Here is an 18,920-nt window from a genome sequence, read left to right on the forward strand (position 1 = left end):
TAATTAAATACATTAGATAGTGAAGTACACTAGGTAATTAAATACATTAGGTAGTGAAGTACACTAGGTAATTAAATACATTAGGTAGTGAAGTACACTAGGTAATTAAATACATTAGATAGTGAAGTACACTAGGTAATTAAATACATTAGGTAGTGAAGTACACTAGGTAATTAAATACATTAGATAGTGAAGTACACTAGGTAATTAAATACATTAGGTAGTGAAGTACACTAGGTAATTAAATACATTAGATAGTGAAGTACACTAGGTAATTAAATACATTAGGTAGTGAAGTACACTAGGTAATTAAATACATTAGGTAGTGAAGTACACTAGGTAATTAAATACATTAGATAGTGAAGTACACTAGGTAATTAAATACATTAGGTAGTGAAGTACACTAGGTAATTAAATACATTAGATAGTGAAGTACACTAGGTAATAAAATACATTAGATAGTGAAGTACACTAGGTAATTAAATACATTAGATAGTGAAGTACACTAGGTAATTAAATACATTAGATAGTGAAGTACACTAGGTAATTAAATACATTAGGTAGTGAAGTACACTAGGTAATTAAATACATTAGATAGTGAAGTACACTAGGTAATTAAATACATTAGGTAGTGAAGTACACTAGGTAATTAAATACATTAGATAGTGAAGTACACTAGGTAATTAAATACATTAGGTAGTGAAGTACACTAGGTAATTAAATACATTAGATAGTGACGTACACTAGGTAATTAAATACATTAGGTAGTGAAGTACACTAGGTAATTAAATACATTAAAAAGTCAAGTACACTAGGTAATTAAATACATTAGATAGTCAAGTACACTAGGTAATTAAATACATTAGATAGTGAAGTACACTAGGTAATTAAATACATTAGGTAGTAAAGTACACTAGGTAATTAAATACATTAGGTAGTGAAGTACACTAGGTAATTAAATACATTAGATAGTGACGTACACTAGGTAATTAAATACATTAGATAGTGAAGTACACTAGGTAATTAAATACATTAGGTAGTGAAGTACACTAGGTAATTAAATACATTAGATAGTGAAGTACACTAGGTAATTAAATACATTAGGTAGTGAAGTACACTAGGTAATTAAATACATTAGATAGTGATGTACACTACGTAATTAAATACATTAGGTAGTGAAGTACACTAGGTAATTAAATACATTAAAAAGTCAAGTACACTAGGTAATTAAATACATTAGATAGTCAAGTACACTAGGTAATTAAATACATTAGATAGTGAAGTACACTAGGTAATTAAATACATTAGGTAGTGAAGTACACTAGGTAATTAAATACATTAGGTAGTGAAGTACACTAGGTAAAGAAGTGCTTTAGATAGTGAAGTACACTAGGTAGTGAAATGCTCTAGATAGTGAAGTACACTAGGTAATGAAGTGCTCTAGATAGTGAAGTACACAAGGTAATGAAATGCTCTAGATAGTGAAGTACACTAAGTAATGAAGTGCTCTAGATAGTGAAGTAGATAGTAAAGTAGATAGTGAAGTACACTAGGTAATAAAGTGCTCTAGATAGTGAAGTACAGTAGGTAATGAAATGTTAGGTTGTGAACAAAAGACACTAGATACTTAAGTACACTAGATAATTAAGTACACTAGGTAGTGTACACAAGGTAGTGTACACTAGATAGTTAAGTACACTAGGTAGTGGACACTAGGTAGTGGACACTAGATACTTAAGTACACTAGGTAATGTACACTAGGTAGTGGGCACTAGGTAGAGTACACTAGATATTTAAGTACACTAGGTAGTGTGCACTATGTAGTGTACACTAGGTAGTGTACACTAGATACTTAAGTGCTGTAGGTAGTGTACACTAGGTAGAGTACACTAGGTAATTAATTGCTCTAGATAGTGAAGTGCTCTAGATAGTGAATTGATCTAGATAGTGAAGTGCTCTAGATAGTAAAGTACACTAGGTAATGAAGTACTCTAGATAGTGAAGTGCTCTAGATAGTGAGGTTGACTAGGTAATGAGTGCTCTAGATAGAGAAGTGCTAAAGCTAATGAAGTACACTAGATAGTGAAGTGCTCTAGATAGTGAAGTACACTAGATGAGGTACACTAGGTAATGAGTGCTCTAGATAGTGAAGTGCTCTAAATAGGGAAGTACACTAGATAGTGAAGTGCTCAAGATTGTGAAGTACACTACATAGTGAAGTTCTCTAGATAGTGAAGTACACTAGGTAATGAAGTGCTTTAGATAGTGAAGTACACTACATAGTGAAGTACACTATGTAATGAGTGCTCTAGATAGAGAACTGCTCTAGATAGTTAAGTACACTAGGTAATGAGTGCTCTAGACAGTGAAGTACACTATGTAATGAGTGCTCTAGATAGTTAAGTGCTCTAAATAGGGAAGTACACTAGATAGTGAAGTGCTCAAGATAGTGAAGTACACTACATAGTGAAGTTCTCTAGATAGTAAAGTACACTAGGTAATGAAGTGCTTTAGATAGTGAAGTACACTACATAGTGAAGTACACTAGGCAATGAGTGCTCTAGATAGTGAAGTGCTATATATAGTGAAGTACACTAGGCAATGAGTGCTTTAGATAGTTAAGTACACTAGTTAGTGGACACTAGGTAGTGGACACTAGATACTGAAGTACACTAGGTAGTGTACACTAGGTAGTAGGCACTAGGTAGTGTACACTAGGTAGTGGGCACTAGGTAGAGTACACTAGATATTTAAGTACACTAGGTCGAGTACACTAGGTAGAGTACACTAGGTAATTAATTGCTCTAGATAGTGAAGTGATCTAGATAATGAAGTGCTCTAGATAGTGAAGTACACTAGGTAATGAAGTACTCTAGATAGTGAAGTGCTAACGCTAATGAAGTACTCTAGATAGTGAAGTGCTCTAGATAGTGAAGTTAACTAGGTAATGAGTGCTCTAGATAGTGAAGTGCTAATGCTAATGAAGTACACTAGATAGTGAAGTGCTCTAGATAGTGAAGTACACTATGTAATAAGTGCTCTGGATAGTTAAGTGCTCTAGATAGGGAAGTACACTAGATAGTGAAGTGCTCTAGATAGTTAAGTACACTAGATAGTGAAGTGCTCTAGATAGTTAAGTGCTCTAGATAGTGAAGTTAACTAGGTAATGAGTGCATAGTAAATGGTAAAATGGTAAATGGACTGCATTAGCGCTTTCAACAGACCCTATGGCCATCCAAAGTGCTTTACATGTTGCCTCACCTTCACCCATCCATACACTCATTCATACACCGACGGCGGTGTCTGCCATGTAAGGCGCCATCCAGCTCGTCGGGAGCAGTTTGGGGTTAGGTGTCTTGCTCATGGACACCTCGACACTTGGTCAGGTGGAACCGGGGATCGAACCACCAACCTTCCGTTTGTAGACAACCTACATGAACCACTGAACCAGGTAGAACTAGGTAGTGTACACTAGGTAGTGTACACTAGGTAGTGGGCACTAGGTAGTGGGCACTAGATACTTAAGTGCAGTAGGTAGTGTACACTAGGTAGAGTACACTAGGTAGAGTAAACTAGATATTTAAGTACACTAGGTCGAGTACACTAGGTAAAGTACACTAGGTAATTAATTGCTCTAGATAGTGAAGTGAGTAGAGACCCCTGACATGAGTGTGAAGCGCTTTGGGTGAAGGGCTCTAGATAGTGAAGTGGTCTAGATAGTGAAGTACACTAGGTAATGAGTGCTCTAGATAGTGAAGTGCTCTAGATAGTGATGTACACGTGGTAATGAAGTGCTCTAGACAGTGAAGTGCTCTATATAGTAAGTGCTCTAGATAGTGAAGTACATTATTTAATGAAGTGCTCTAGATAGTGAAGTGCTCTAGATAGTAAATGCTCTAGATAGTGAAGTACACTAGGTAATGTAGTGCTCTATATAGTAAATGCTCTAGATAGTGAAGTACACTAGGTAATGAAGTGCTCTATATAGCAAATGCTCTAGATAGTGAAGTACACTAGGTAATGAAGTACTCTAGATAGTAAATTCTCTAGATAGTGAAGAACACTAGGTAATGAAGTACTTTAGTAAATGCTCTAGATAGTGAAGTACACTAGGTAATGAAGTGATCTATATAGTAAATGCTCTAGATAGTGAAGAACACTAGGTAATGAAGTACTCTAGATAGTGAAGTACACTAGGTAATGAAGTACTCTATATAGCAAATGCTCTAAATAGTGAAGAACACTAGGTAATGTAGTGCTCTAGATAGTGAAGAACACTAGGTAATGTAGTGCTCTAGATAGTGAAGAACACTAGGTAATGTAGTGCTCTAGATAGTGAAGTGCTCTAGATAGTAAATGCTCTAGATAGTGAAGAACACTAGGTAATGTAGTGTTCTATATAGTAAATGCTCTAGATAGTGAAGTACACTAGGTAATGAAGTGCTCTATATAGTAAATGCTCTAGATAGTGAAGTACACTAGGTAATGTAGTGTTCTATATAGTAAATGCTCTAGATAGTGAAGTACACTAGGTAATGAAGTGCTCTATATAGCAAATGCTCTAGATAGTGAAGTACACTAGGTAATGTAGTGCTCTATATAGTAAATGTTCTAGATAGTAAAGTACACTATATAATGAAGTGCTCTAGATAGTGAAGTAAACTAGGTAGTGAAGTAGATAGTAAAGTACACTAGGTAATGAAGTGCTCTAGATAGTGATGTAAACTAGGTAGTGAAATGCTCTAGATAGTGAAGTACAGTAGGTAATGAAGTGTTAGGTAGTGAACAAAAGACACTAAATACTTAAGTGCACTAGATCGTGCACACTAGACAATTAAGTACACTATGTAGTGTACACTAAGTAGGTAATGAATAACACTAGGTAGACTGTATACTGTACACTAAGTAGTGTACACTAGATAGTTAATTACACTAGGTAGTGGACACTAGGTAGTGGACACTAGACACTTAAGTACACTAGGTAGTGGACACTAGGTAGTGTACACTAGATACTTAAGTACACTAGGTAGAGTACACTAGGTAATGAATTGCTGTAGATAGTGAAGTGGTCTAGGTAGTGAAGTACACTAGATAGTGAAGTGCTCTAGATAATGAAGTGGTCTAGATAGTGAAGTGGTCTAGATAGTGAAGTACACTAGATAGTGAAGTGGTCTAGATAGTAAAGTACACTAGGTAATGAGTGCTCTATATAGTGAAGTACACTAGATAATGAAGTGGTCTAGATAGTAAAGTACAATAGGTTATGAGTGCTCTAGATAATGAAGTGCTCTAGATAGTGAAGTACACTAGGTAATGAAGTGCTCTAGATAGTGAAATGCTCTAGATAGTGAAGTAGACTAGGTAATGAGTGCTCTAGATAGTGAAGTACTCTAGATAGTGAAGTACACTAGGTAATGAGTTCTCTAGATAGTGAAGTACTCTAGATAGTGAAGTACTCTAGGTAATGAAGTGCTCTAGATAGTGAAATGCTCTAGATAGTGAAATACACTAGGTAATGAGTGCTCTAGATAGTGAAGTGCTCTAGATAGTGAAGTACACTAGGTAATGAAGTGCTCTAGATAGTGAAATGCTCTAGATAGTGAAGTACACTAGGCAATGAGTGCTCTAGATAGTGAAATGCTCTAGATAGTGAAGTACACGGTAATGAAGTGCTCTAGATAGTGAAGTACTCTAGATAGTGAAGTACACTAGGTAATGAGTGCTCTAGATAGTGAAGTGCTCTAGATAGTGAAGTAGTCTAGATAGTGAAGTGCTCTAGATAGTGAAGTACTCTAGGTCATGAAGTGCTCTAGATAGTGAAATGCTCTAGATAGTGAAGTACACTAGGCAATGAGTGCTCTAGATAGTGAAATGCTCTAGATAGTGAAGTACACGGTAACGAAGTGCTCTAGATAGTGAAGTACTCTAGATAGTGAAGTACACTAGGTAATGAGTGCACTAGATAGTGAAGTGCTCTAGATAGTGAAGTACACTAGGTAATGAAGTGGTCTAGATAATGAAGTGCTCTAGATAGTGAAGTACTCTAGATAATGAAGTACACTAGATAATGAAGTGGTCTAGATAGTAAAGTACACTAGGTAATGAGTGCTCTAGATAGTGAAGTACTCTAGATAGTGAAGTACACTAGGTAATGAGTGCTCAAGATAGTGAAGTACTCTAGATAGTGAAGTACTCTAGATAGTGAAGTACTCTAGGTAATGAAGTACACTAGATAGTGAAATGCTCTAGATAGTGAAGTACACTAGGCAATGAGTGCTCTAGATAGTGAAATGCTCTAGATAGTGAAGTACACTAGGCAATGAGTGCTCTAGATAGTGAAATGCTCTAGATAGTGAAGTACACTAGGTAATGAGTGCTCTAGATAGTGAAATGCTCTTGATAGTGAAGTCCACTAGGTAATGAAGTGCTCTAGATAGTGAAGTACTCTAGATAGTGAAGTGCTCTAGATAGTGAAGTACACTGGGTAATGAGTGCTCTAGATAGTGAAATGCTCTAGATAGGGAAGTACACTAGGTAATGGAGTGCTCTAGATAGTGAAGTACTCTAGATAGTGAAGTGCTCTAGATAGTGAAGTACACTGGGTAATGAGTGCTCTTGATAGTGAAGTCCACTAGATGTTGGGGTTAGGTTATTGGTACCTGTCTCTCATTAGTAATCGTGCCCTGCCACTATGAGATCCATCGGATGAGCCCGCGCTCATGACCTGCTTCAGTAATCTGCACCTTTGGTAATGTTTTAGTGAGGTTAGCACCCCCAAGCGGCGAAAACCTGCATAGTGTAGCTTTAATTCAAAAAGAAAACAAGTTCTCAACAAGTTTGTTCTTGATTTAAGCCCAAACTCACTTCATTTTTATAAATGTTTCAGTAAAGTTTAGCCGTTTCTCTTCTCCAGTAAATGCGTCCTGATGTAAGAAGGGTGGGATATTAGTGCAGGAGTCCGAGGCGCTGAGGAAGAGGCTCATGTCGGTCAGTGTGCAGACGTGAGCTTGTAATGTTAAAGCCCTTCATGAGCCATCCAGTAAAAACAGATCATTATTAGAGCTGTAAAGAGGCTAAACGAGGCGGGACTACTTTAATCGGCGGATGAACGTCCGCTGGTGGAGTTACGTAAACAGCGTTACAGTATAACAATGGCCAGCGCTATTGTGTTCTCATTGCTACTCATCTGTGTTTTCTAGCTCATGTTGATCATCTCGTATTTGTCTTTCAGGCTGCTGTCCTCTTCATCCTCCTCTTCATCCTCCTCTTCTTCAGGCTCTTCGTGAGGTTTGTCGTTGTGGTTGGAGTGATGCAGCTCGATCAACAGGAAGTAGATCACAGCACCGACTATACCCCCCACCAGAGGCCCGGCAACAGGGATCCACCACCAGTAATCTGCAGTGCTGCACACACACACACACACACACACACACACACACACACACACACACACACACACACACACACACACACACACACACACACACACACACACACACCACAATATATCATGTGATTCTGCAGCAGTTTCACAATCACAGATAAAGCATATCGAGTGCGAGTGTTTGTTTAGGGTTAGACAATCAATAGAATTCTATGAGATGAACTAATAAAGTCAAATAAGTGTGTGTGTGTGTGTGTGTGTGTGTGTGTGTGTGTGTGTGTGTGTGTGTGTGTGTGTGTGTGTGTGTGTGTGTGTGTGTGTGTGAGTGGAATCACATTATCTCTCACACACACAGTCACATTTAAAGCTCCTGAGTGCATGTGATATTGTGTAATGAACTGATCAATAGACGTTGGGGTGTGTGTGTGTGTGTGTGTGTGTGTGTGTGTGTGTGTGTGTGTGTGTGTGTGTGTGTGTGTGTGTGTGTGTGTGTGTGTGTGTGTGTGTGTGTGTGTGTGTGTGTGTGTGTGTGTGTGTGTGTGTGTGTGTGTGTGTTAAGTAGAGCGTCAGAGCTCATTAACTCCAGCCCATGGTGGGAACAAACACAGACTCTGACTGAAGTTCACATGCAGGTTTGAAGCTCCAGACGCTGATTTAAACCCATGTGAGCCGCTCATCTGACGCTGCTCTGGTTACATCTTTACATGTGTTAATAACCCTTTATGCCCCTCTGAGCAGCATTAAAGGGTTAGTTCACCCAAAAATGAAATGTCTGTCATTAACTCCTCTCCCTAATGTCGCTCCACACCCGTAAGACCTCCGCTCATCTTCACACACAGTTTAAGATATTTTATATTTAGTCCGAGAGCGTATGCAAGTGTATGCACACTATACTGTCCATGTCCAGAAAGGGAATAAAAACATCATCACAGTAGTCCATATGAGACATCAGTGGGTTAATTAGAATCTCTTGAAGCATCTATGTGTGATTCAAATGGTTATGAGTCCATGTATTGATTCATGATTCGGATCACCAATGTCATGTGATTTCAGCAGTTTGACACGCGATCCGAATCATGAGTCGATTCGCTGACTCATAACCGTTTGAATCTTTATTTGAGGATTGAAAACAAACGCGGAAGATAAGCCAATGCTGAATAAAGTCGTAGTTTTTGTTATTTTTGGACCCAAATGTATTTTGGATGCTACATTAACATTTATGCATTTAGCAGACACTTTTCTCCAAAGCGACTTACAACTCAGGAGAACAGGAAGCGATCCATCAAGAAGAGGCAAAGAAACGCAAAAAGTGCCCCAAATACCAAGATTTGTAGACCAGGAGTGAGTCGAAGGCTTCTGGTGGGGGTGTAGACGCGTAGGAGTGAGTCGAAGTATGCGGGTGCTGAGCTTGTGGAAGATCCATAAGCAAGAGCCAGGGCTTTGAATTTGATCCGGGCAGCGAGTGGTAGCCAATGCAGAGAGATGAACAGAGGTGTGACATGAGCCCTTTTGGGCTCATTGAATACAAGACGTGCTGCAGCGTTCTGGATCATTTGCAGCGGTTTGATTGCACAAGATGGAAGTCCAGCCAGAAGCGCATTGCAATAGTCAAGTCTTGGATGCTTCAAGAGACTCTAATAACCCACTGATGTCTCATATGGACTACTGTGATGATGTTTTTATTCCATTTCTGGACATGGACAGTATAGTGTGCATATACTTGCATACGCTCTCGGACTAAATATATAAATTATATATACTGTAATATATAAACTGTGTGTGAAGTCGGGTGTGGAACGACATTAGGGAGAGGAGTCAATGACAGACATTACATTTTGGGGTGAACTAACCCGTTAAACAGTCTGTGTAAAGACACCAGCGCTTCGGTGCTTTGTTCACAGTATACATTTGACACTAGACAGCAAAATGAGGTCACGTGAGTCCCCAAAAACGCAGGTAAGGCGTTCTGCTGATCAGAGCGAGAGTCGGTCTGTACCTGAAGACCTCCATGCCCCATCCGGCGACGGCGGTGAAGAGTCTGGGGCCGAGGTCTCGAGCGGGGTTCAGAGGATAGCCACAGTTCAGCCCCATGGACACGCTGATGCCCAGCAGGATCAGACCCACAGCCAGAGGCTCCACGCCTTTAGGAGCCCCAATGTTCCTCCCATCCACAATGGCCAGAATACACAGCACCAGCATTCCCGTTCCCACCACCTGACAGACGAAACACATGGATCTGAATCAGGTCACCGGACTCAAAGTGGATTCCTGAGCTGATAGATGTGCATTAAGGCCCTTTCACACCGGACGCGTAACAGAAAAGCGGTAGCGTATAAGCGAATATTTCACGTTAAAACCATTCACATCAGCCGCGACACAAATTTGCGACGTTTCAGAGTTCCAACATTCCTAAACATTCGTGGCGACAGCTGAGAAAACGCAGACACTTCATCATTCAGTGAAGAAAAGCTTTTCATTTTATTTCAGAGACCGAGAAGGTTTAGGGTGCACCCAGTCTTAAAGAACAGAGTCTGAAGGGGAGTCTGCTAACCCTAATCTTGTACAGGAGCTAAACCTTTATCATGGCTGGGTCTGCACTTACAAAGTAAAGGGACAGTTTGAGTAACAGTAGCGTTAGCATGGCATCTGATGAGACTAACACACACTTCAGGAACCAATCGATCCGGAGCAGATGTTTCCAGTTCAGTCACAATGCAAACATTTCGGTCCCACAGATGTGCTGATGGACACACGTTCACTTTCCATAATCACGGACACAAGGTTTAGGAAAAAATCAACAATTTATAAAAGGTAAAGTTATTGCTATCTGTTAACACAGCTGTACAGCTTTAACTAGAACTCCAGCTGTAATCTGAGGAATGCCACACCTGGCACAGGCTAATGTTGAGTGAATCGCTCCTGACATCAACTGGACATTTCCTCGCCTTTGTTTCCTCGTGTGTGATTTGTTGAAGCCGTTCGTGTCGCCGCTAGAGTAAAAAAAATTGACATCGAAACTGAAAAAATAAATGCTGTTTTTTGCCGCAGCACAGCCGCGTTCGGTGTGGAAGCGCTCACTACACACACAGCTGATCAAAAAATAAAACCATTGCACAAGTCACAGTCGCGTCCGGTGTGAAAGGGCCTTCAGTCATACGCTGCTCTGGGTTACTGCGGTCAGGCGGAGCCGTCAAACACTGACTGAATGTGTTAAATCGGACTGACCTGATCCACGAAACCGCCCAGGACGCTCAGGTGTCTCCCCGGATACGACGCAAAGATGTGTCCTGTAGCGTTGATCCCCGTCACCGACAGGATGCCGCTGGTGAACTCCATAAAGGCATCTGAACACACAAACACACACGCCTGAATCAGATCCAGAAGGCACAGGAGCCACCGGACTCCATCAAACTCACCATAATACAGTCCGAACACTGCGGCCGCTCCGACAAACGCCCCGAGCATCTGCGCCATCACATATATGGGGAACTTCCAGATCTTCAGCTTCCCCAGGATCACCATCGCCAGAGACACGGCCGGATTGAGGTGACCGCCTGAGGAAACACCCATCAGACAGCTTTATCAGCTCACACTCAAACAATGTACTGAAATAAAACATTTACAACACAACCGGTCAATTTTACAATTATTTAAATCCATCAGCCATTTGTTGCTGAATTTTCAAGGCAACGCTGATACTAAAATCTGTCTATCCATCACAAGTTCAGTCTGGAGTACCGCAAGGCTCAGTGTTAGGACCGCTGCTCTTCACCCTGTATCTGCTCCACTGGGAGATATCATTAGGAAGCATGGCGTTAGTTTTCATTGTTATGCTGACGACACTCAGCTCTATATATAGGTTCCTTTTTAGACAGAAATGTTACCTGTGAGGATTTCCAGTCAGGATTTAGACCGTGTCATAGTACTGAGACTGCTCTATTTAGAGTTACAAATGATTTACTCTTATCATCTGATCGTGGTTGAGTCTCTCTATTAGTGTTACTCGATCTTAGCGCTGCATTCGATACTATCGATCTCAATATTCCCGTCGTCAGTGAGGAACCTGGGTGTGCTCTTTGATACCAATCTTTCATTTGAAAGCACGTTTGTAAAATCTGTAAAACTGCCTTCTACAATTTCATTTAACCAATAAACACATAAACCTGCTTTCTGTCAGCATATTGAAGTGCATATTTATGTGTTCACACATGGTGATTTAAAATTGTAGTCCATGTATATAGCAAATAACTAATAAAACATCAGATTTATATTTATATATAAAATCAGTTTTTATTTTATTGCTAGCAAAAATATTCAGTGGGTAAATTTAGTTACTCTATTCTGATTTCTTATGTATATTTTTTTACAGAGAAAACATCCATTAAAGCAGTACAATGAATGTTTTTTTTTTCCATAGGATTGTTAATTTACAACCTTTTTTTACAACCTTAATTAACCGCAAGAAAACCTCTACAGAATGGTTGTCATGAGTGTTACCAGATTATTGGTTGCTTTCTCAAATATTACATGACATTTATGTAATTATTACATTTTTTAGTGCTAGCAGTTAAATAAAAATAAATAGTTTTGTATATTGAAATACTGTTGGTGAGCTAAATTTTTAATTTGCAGGGTGTAAATTGGAATAACATTCACAGCATAATACTCACTACTCTTGAGTACTTTTAAAACGGCTACTTTTTACTCCTACTTTGAGTAGTATTTAGGACAGGTACTTTTACTTGAGGATGCTTTGTCAGTACTCTTTCCACCACTGCGCTCTACTGGGTGGTTGCCCTGCTCGCTTAATAAACAAACTCCAGCTGGTCCAAAATGCAGCAGCTCGAGTTCTTCTAGAACCAGGAAGTATGATCATATTAGTCCAGTTCTGTCAACACTGCACTGGCTCCCTATTAAACATCGCATACATTTTAAAATCTTGCTAATTACTCAAAGCACTAAATGGTTTAGCTCCAGTCCTTAAGCGAGCTTTTAACGCATTATACTCCATCACGTCTATTGCGGTCTCAAAACTCTGGCCAGTTGATCATACCTAGAATATCTAAATCAACTGCAGGCGGTCGATCATTTTCCTATTTAGCTCCTAAACTCTGGAATAGTCTTCCTAGTATTGTTCGGGAAGCAGACACACTCTGCCAGTTTAAATCTAGACTAAAAACACATCTCTTTACTATGGCATACACACAGAACATTATTAACTTTCATTATTCAGATGAGTTAAATGATTGTTAGGCTGCATTAACTAGGTCAGCCGGAACCGGGAACACTTCCCATAACACCTGATGTACTCGTTACATCATAAAAAGAGTGGCATCTACGCTAATGTTAGTCTCTCTGTTTATCCCGAGGTTTACTGCAGTCCGGATCCAGATCAGATGATGGAACGTAGCCTTAATATGACAAACTAGACTCTGAAGACATCCTCAATAAACCCGTCTCCAGCGTGAGGACTCCAATCCTAAATCAGATGGAACTGGACAAATACTGCGATCTATGTTCTATCAGAATCTGTCAGAATCTATCGATCACTGTGAAGCTGCTTTGAAACAATCTGTATTTTATAAAGCGCTTTATAAATAAAGGTGACTTGATAAACACTCACAGTCACACTCACACTCACAGTCACACACACACACACACACACACACACACACACACACACACACACACACACACACACACACACACACAAACACTGGAGGATCAATGAATCCGTTCTGGCACTCCAGGCGCTGTATGACCTCAAAAGCAGCCGAGAGGAACGCTCATTCAAGCCTGACGAATCAAATCAATGTGTCAATAACAAAAAAACATGGCGGTCGTCTCACCTGACAGAGATCCCTCTACAGACAAACAGAACCAAACCACCATCAACTCATGTGGACCGACATGATTTATAGATCTGTTCTGGGAAATCCAACGATCAGATGGTGTTATTCTGGCTCATGTGAGAGTCCATGACAGCAACATACACTGCTAAAAATCATCCTCAGCGTTCCTGTCTCGTTGCCAACACAGCGCTCTTTATTGTTCTGAGCCCACTGGAAGAGCCGTGTTCTGGTTAAGCAGAAACTCACTGAGATTTAATATCTTCATCTGCAGTTAATGTGTCCTCACTGCAAAAAAAACTTTTCTTACTTAGTAATTTGTCTTGTTTCTAGTCTAAAAATACTAAGTAAGAAAAGCATTATTTGCAGTGCTGATGAAAGAATGTTTAGATATTTGTGCTGGAAAACAGACAAACACCGAGGAAGAGCATGATATGTTTCGGTGTGTGATGTTATACAAGTGTGTGTGTGTGTGTGTGTGTGTGTGTGTGCGTTTTACCCGACACTCCACCGGACACGTAGATGCCCATCATGAGTCCGGTGCTGAAGCCGATGTGGACGGTCAGCGGCTCGCCCAGAGTATTTCGGCTCAACACCGTCTGTGCCACCGACCCACAGCCGAACAACTGACACAACACAACAACACACAACACAACATTAAACATTTGTTCGTCCGTGTGTAACAAAGCGGCTTAATGAAGTTGTGCAGAAGCAGAAACTCACCACCAGCACGAAGGTCCCGAGGAACTCGGCCAGGAACTCTTTAAAGATGCTGTGTTTGATGGCGCAGTGATGCTTCATGATCGCCTGAGTGTGTGTGTGTGTGTCTGATGTGACTGAACACACTCGACGGGCCACTGCGTTAAAGCCTCTGATGGGACGGTCCGAACACACACACACACACACACACACACACATCCATTGATCTGTCTCATTATAGAAGAGCAGCTCAATCTGAGCTACACATCCACCACAAACATCACTTCATTTGTTTAAGAGAAAAAAATAACACTTTTATTCATTACTGACACATTAAAGTGACAGTAAAGACATTAACAATGTTACAAAAGACTTTTGAACTTTCATCTAAGATTCCTGAAATATCAAATGCATCAGTTTCCACAGCAATACGAGCTGTTAATACTCATAAATGTGTGTTGATCATCAGATCCTCATATGAGAATGATTAGTGAAGGATCATGTGACTCTGCAGACTGGAGTAATGATGATAAATTCAGTTTTGATCACAGGAATAAATCACACTTTACTATATATTCACATAGAGATCATATGATTCTGGACACTGGAGGGATATTTCACTGCTTTACTGGAGCTATGAGCAGAAGAGACTCTTTCAAACACATTAAAGACAATCTTACCGACATCTAACTTTTGAAAGGTATTCAATCACACAGTACCATGGTAAAGTATGGGAGAGAGTTTATTAAAACATACCATATTATAAATCATATTTATCCGACAGTAATTTCTGATCAAGCAGAGACCAATGACATTAGGAATAAATGTGAGTGAGTTCATGATTAACCTGGTGTTGGGTGACAGCTCGTTTACTGTAGTAAATGTGGCAGGAGTTCAGAGGAAACACAGGATACTCATGAAAGATTAATCAATTAGTTATTTTGCAGCTAGTGTTGCTTCAGTCTCATCTTCATCATCTTCATCATCAGCTGTAGTCTGTAGTTTAATGGGCCTGTTGCGCCTGCAGAGACGTTCAGATGGTTCAGAGATCAGTGTGTGTGTGTGTGTGTGTGTGTGTGTGTGTGTGTGTGTGTGTGTGTGTGTGTGTGTGTGTGTGTGTGTCTGTGTGTCTGACACTCACCTGAGCTCCGTGTGCAGCTGCTCGTTCAGCTCCTGCTGCTCCTCCAGGTCTCTCTGCAGCTTCTTCTTGTTGTTCTCCAGCCGCTCCATCTCCTCCTCGGCCTCATCCAGCTGACGCTTCAGGGTCTTCAAACGCAGGGCCAGCTGTAAACACAGTGTGTGAGAGTGATGTCCATCTCACTAAAAGTAGCCACATCTCCCATCACTCATGCTAGTATGCTCCTCCTGAGTGAAGTCCTCAGGTCACCTGATCTCTGGGGTCGGTAAAGCACCTTAAGACATCAACCTGCAGCCTTGACGCACTCCCCACTTCTTTTTTTCAAAAGTGTGTTTAACTGTTTAGAAGCAGATCTCCTAGAAGTGGTAAACTCCTCACTTCTCTATGGGACTTTTCCAGACTCCCTTAAAACCGCAATGGTTAAGCCTCTTCTGAAAAAGAGAAATCTGGATAACTCCATATTGAGCAACTACAGACCAATCTCAAATCTCCCCTTCATAGGCAAAATCATTGAAAAGTAGTTTTCAGTCAGCTGAACAAATTCTTAAACTCTAACTGATACTTTGACAATTTTCAATCTGGTTTCCGACCGCATCACAGCACAGAGAGCGCTCATAAAGATTATAAATGATATTCACTTAAACACTGATACAGGCAAAACATAAATTCTGCTTCTACTCGACCTCAGTGCTGCATTCAACACTGTTGGCCACAACATACTTCTAGACAGGCTGGAAAACTGGAATGGTCCTCAAATGGTTCAGGTCTTAGAAGGGAGAGGTTATTATGTGAGTATAGGAGACCATAAGTCTGAGTGGACATCCATGGGACATCCCCTGAGCCAAATAATGAAAAATAACTTAATTGCTTACCACAGCTATGCTGATGATACCCAGCTCTACTTAGCACTGTCACCTAATGACTACAGCCCCATTGACTCCCTGTGCAAATGCATTGATGAAGTTAACAACTGGATGTGCCGAAACTATCTTCAGTTAAACAAAGACAAAATCACTACATTTGGAAACAAAGATGAAATTCTCAAGGTGAACGCATATCTTGAGGCTAAAGGTCTGATAACAAAAAATCAAGTCAGCAATCTTGGAGTGATTTTGGAGTCAGACCTGAGTTTCAGTAGTCATGTCAAAGCAATAACTAAATCAGCTTACTATCATCTGAAAAATATTGCAAGAATTAAATGCTTTGTTTCCAAGCAAGACTTAGAGAAACTGGTTCATGCTTTCATCACCAGTAGGGTGGACTATTGTAATGGCCTTCTCACACGGCCTTCCCAAAAAGACCATTAGACAGCTGCAGCTCATACAGAACGCTGCTGCCAGGATTGTGAGCAGAACCAGAAAATATGACCATATCACACCAGTCCTCAGGTCTTTACACTGGCTTCCAGTTACATTTAGAATCGATTTTAAAGTACTATTACTTGTTTATAAATCACTCAATGAGCTAGGACCCCAATACATCGCAGATATGCTGATTAAATACAAACCCAACAGATCACTCAGATCAGCAGGATCAAGTCAGTTAGAAATACCAAGAGTTCACTCAAAGCAAGGAGAGTCTGCTTTTAGCTATTTTAGCTGAGGGTCTCTGGGGTCGCCTGGGGATGATTTGTTTCCAGGCAAGACTTGGAGAAACTTGTTGTCTTGTGATCATCTCTTATCTCTCTGGGGTCGGCTGATCTCTCTGAGTTAGATTTAGAGCACCTGATCTCTGGGTTAGATTTAGAGCACCTGATCTCTGGGTTAGGGTTAGAGCACTTGATCTCTGGATTAGTGTTAGAGCACCTGATCTCTGGGTTAGTGTTAGAGCACCTGATCTCTGGGTTAGTGTCAGAGCACCTGATCTCTGGGTTAGTGTCAGAGCACCTGATCTCGGGTTAGTGTTAGAGCACCTGATCTCTGGGTTAGTGTCAGAGCACCTGATCTCTGGATTAGTGTTAGAGCACCTGATCTCTGGGTTAGTGTTAGAGCACCTGATCTCTGGGTTAGGGTTAGAGCACCTGATCTCTGGGTTAGGGTTAGAGCACCTGATCTCTGGGTTAGTGTCAGAGCACCTGATCTCGGGTTAGTGTTAGAGCACCTGATCTCTGGGTTAGTGTCAGAGCACCTGATCTCTGGATTAGTGTTAGAGCACCTGATCTCTGGGTAAGGGTTAGAGCATCTGATCTCTGGGTTAGTGTTAGAGCACCTGATCTCTGGGTTAGGGTTAGAGCACCTGATCTCTGGGTTAGGGTTAGAACACCTGATCTCTGTGTTAGGGTTAGAGCACCTGATCACTGGGTTAGGGTTAGAGCACCTGATCTCTGGGTTAGGGTTAGAACACCAGATCTCTGGGTTAGATTTAGAGCACCTGATCTCTGGGTTAGGGTTAGAGCACCTGATCTCTGGGTTAGATTTAGAGCACCTGATCTCTGGGTTAGGGTTAGAGCACCTGATCTCTAGGTTAGATTTAGAGCACCTGATCTCTGGGTAAGGGTTAGAGCACCTGATCTCTGGGTTAGAGTTAGTGCACCTGATCTCTGTGTTAGGGTTAGAGCACCTGATCTTTGGGTTAGGGGTAGAGCACCTGATCTCTGGGTTAGATTTAGAGCACCTGATTTCTGGGTTAGGGTTAGAGCACCTGATCTCTAGGTTAGATTTAGAGCACCTGATCTCTGGGTAAGGGTTAGAGCACCTGATCTCTGGGTTAGATTTAGTGCACCTGATCTCTGTGTTAGGGTTAGAGCACCTGATCTTTGGGTTAGGGGTAGAGCACCTGATCTCTGGGTTAGATTTAGAGCACCTGATCTCTGGGTTAGGGTTAGAGCACCTGATCTCTAGGTTAGATTTAGAGCACCTGATCTCTGGGTAAGGGTTAGAGCACCTGATCTCTGGGTTAGATTTAGTGCACCTGATCTCTGTGTTAGGGTTAGAGCACCTGATCTCTAGGTTAGATTTAGAGCACCTGATCTCTGGGTAAGGGTTAGAGCACCTGATCTCTGGGTTAGATTTAGTGCACCTGATCTAGGTTAGATTTAGAGCACCTGATCTCTGGGTAAGGGTTAGAGCACCTGATCTTTGGGTTAGGGGTAGAGCACCTGATCTCTGGGTTAGGGTCAGGGCACCTGATCTTTGGGTTAGGGGTAGAGAACCTGATCTCTGGGTTAGTGTTAGAGCACCTGATCTCTGGGTTAGGGTTAGAGCACCTGATCTCTGGGTTAGGGGTAGAGCACCTGATCTCTGGGTTAGGGTTAGAGAACCTGATCTCTGGGTTAGGGTCAGGGCACCTGATCTCTGGGTTAGTGGTAGAGCACCTGATCTCTGGGTTAGGGGTAGAGCACCTGAACTCTGGGTTAGGGTCAGGGCACCTGATCTCTGGGTTAGGGGTAGAGCACCTGATCTCTGGGTTAGGGGTAGAGCACCTGATCTCTGGGTTAGGGGTAGAGCACCTGATCTCTGGGTTAGGGGTAGAGCACCTGATCTCTGGGTTAGGGGTAGAGCACCTGATCTCTGGGTTAGGGGTAGAGCACCTGATCTCTGGGTTAGGGGTAGAGCACCTGATCTCTGGGTTAGGGTCAGGGCACCTGATCTCTGGGTTAGGGGTAGAGCACCTGAACTCTGGGTTAGGGTCAGGGCACCTGATCTCTGGGTTAGTGTTAGAGCACCTGATCTCTGGGTTAGGGGTAGAGCACCTGATCTCTCTGGTCCTGCAGCTCCAGCCGCTCCTCATCCAGATGCAGTGTCAGCTCCTTCATGCGGCGCTCCAGCCGGCGGTTCATCTGCTGCAGCTCGCCGTTTTCTCTGAGAGGAAAGAGACGTCAGACCAGCAATAAATGCACTCAGTAAGATCT

At 41.4% G+C, this 18,920-nt stretch overlaps 2 protein-coding genes across 4 annotated transcripts in view; both read right to left on the bottom strand.

Moving 5' to 3' along the window:
• Positions 1-5,098: 5,098 nt before the first annotated feature.
• aqp9a (aquaporin 9a) lies at positions 5,099-14,897 on the bottom strand. The gene is made up of 7 exons (XM_067437068.1): positions 14,780-14,897; positions 13,957-14,104; positions 13,733-13,859; positions 10,801-10,938; positions 10,610-10,728; positions 9,381-9,598; positions 5,099-7,403 (listed from the first exon to the last, which is right to left on the bottom strand). Exons 2-7 carry the CDS (start codon positions 14,032-14,034, stop codon positions 7,196-7,198), a joined length of 888 nt encoding a protein of 295 aa, XP_067293169.1. The 5' UTR covers positions 14,035-14,104; positions 14,780-14,897; the 3' UTR covers positions 5,099-7,195.
• The window catches only part of LOC137065434 (cingulin-like protein 1), a 50,866-nt gene continuing 46,607 nt past the window's right edge, over positions 14,662-18,920 (bottom strand). For all 3 annotated transcript variants that reach the window (XM_067437065.1, XM_067437067.1, XM_067437066.1), the window contains 3 exons: positions 18,762-18,870; positions 15,074-15,216; positions 14,662-14,953 (listed from right to left, as the gene is read on the bottom strand). In XM_067437065.1, the coding sequence (XP_067293166.1) occupies positions 14,869-14,953; positions 15,074-15,216; positions 18,762-18,870 (337 nt within the window). In that variant the 3' untranslated portion in view covers positions 14,662-14,868. The remainder of the gene's footprint in view (positions 14,954-15,073; positions 15,217-18,761; positions 18,871-18,920) is intronic.

Source organism: Pseudorasbora parva, chromosome 25 (genome assembly GCF_024679245.1).
Source record: "Pseudorasbora parva isolate DD20220531a chromosome 25, ASM2467924v1, whole genome shotgun sequence".
Taxonomy (NCBI): Eukaryota; Metazoa; Chordata; class Actinopteri; order Cypriniformes; family Gobionidae; genus Pseudorasbora; species Pseudorasbora parva.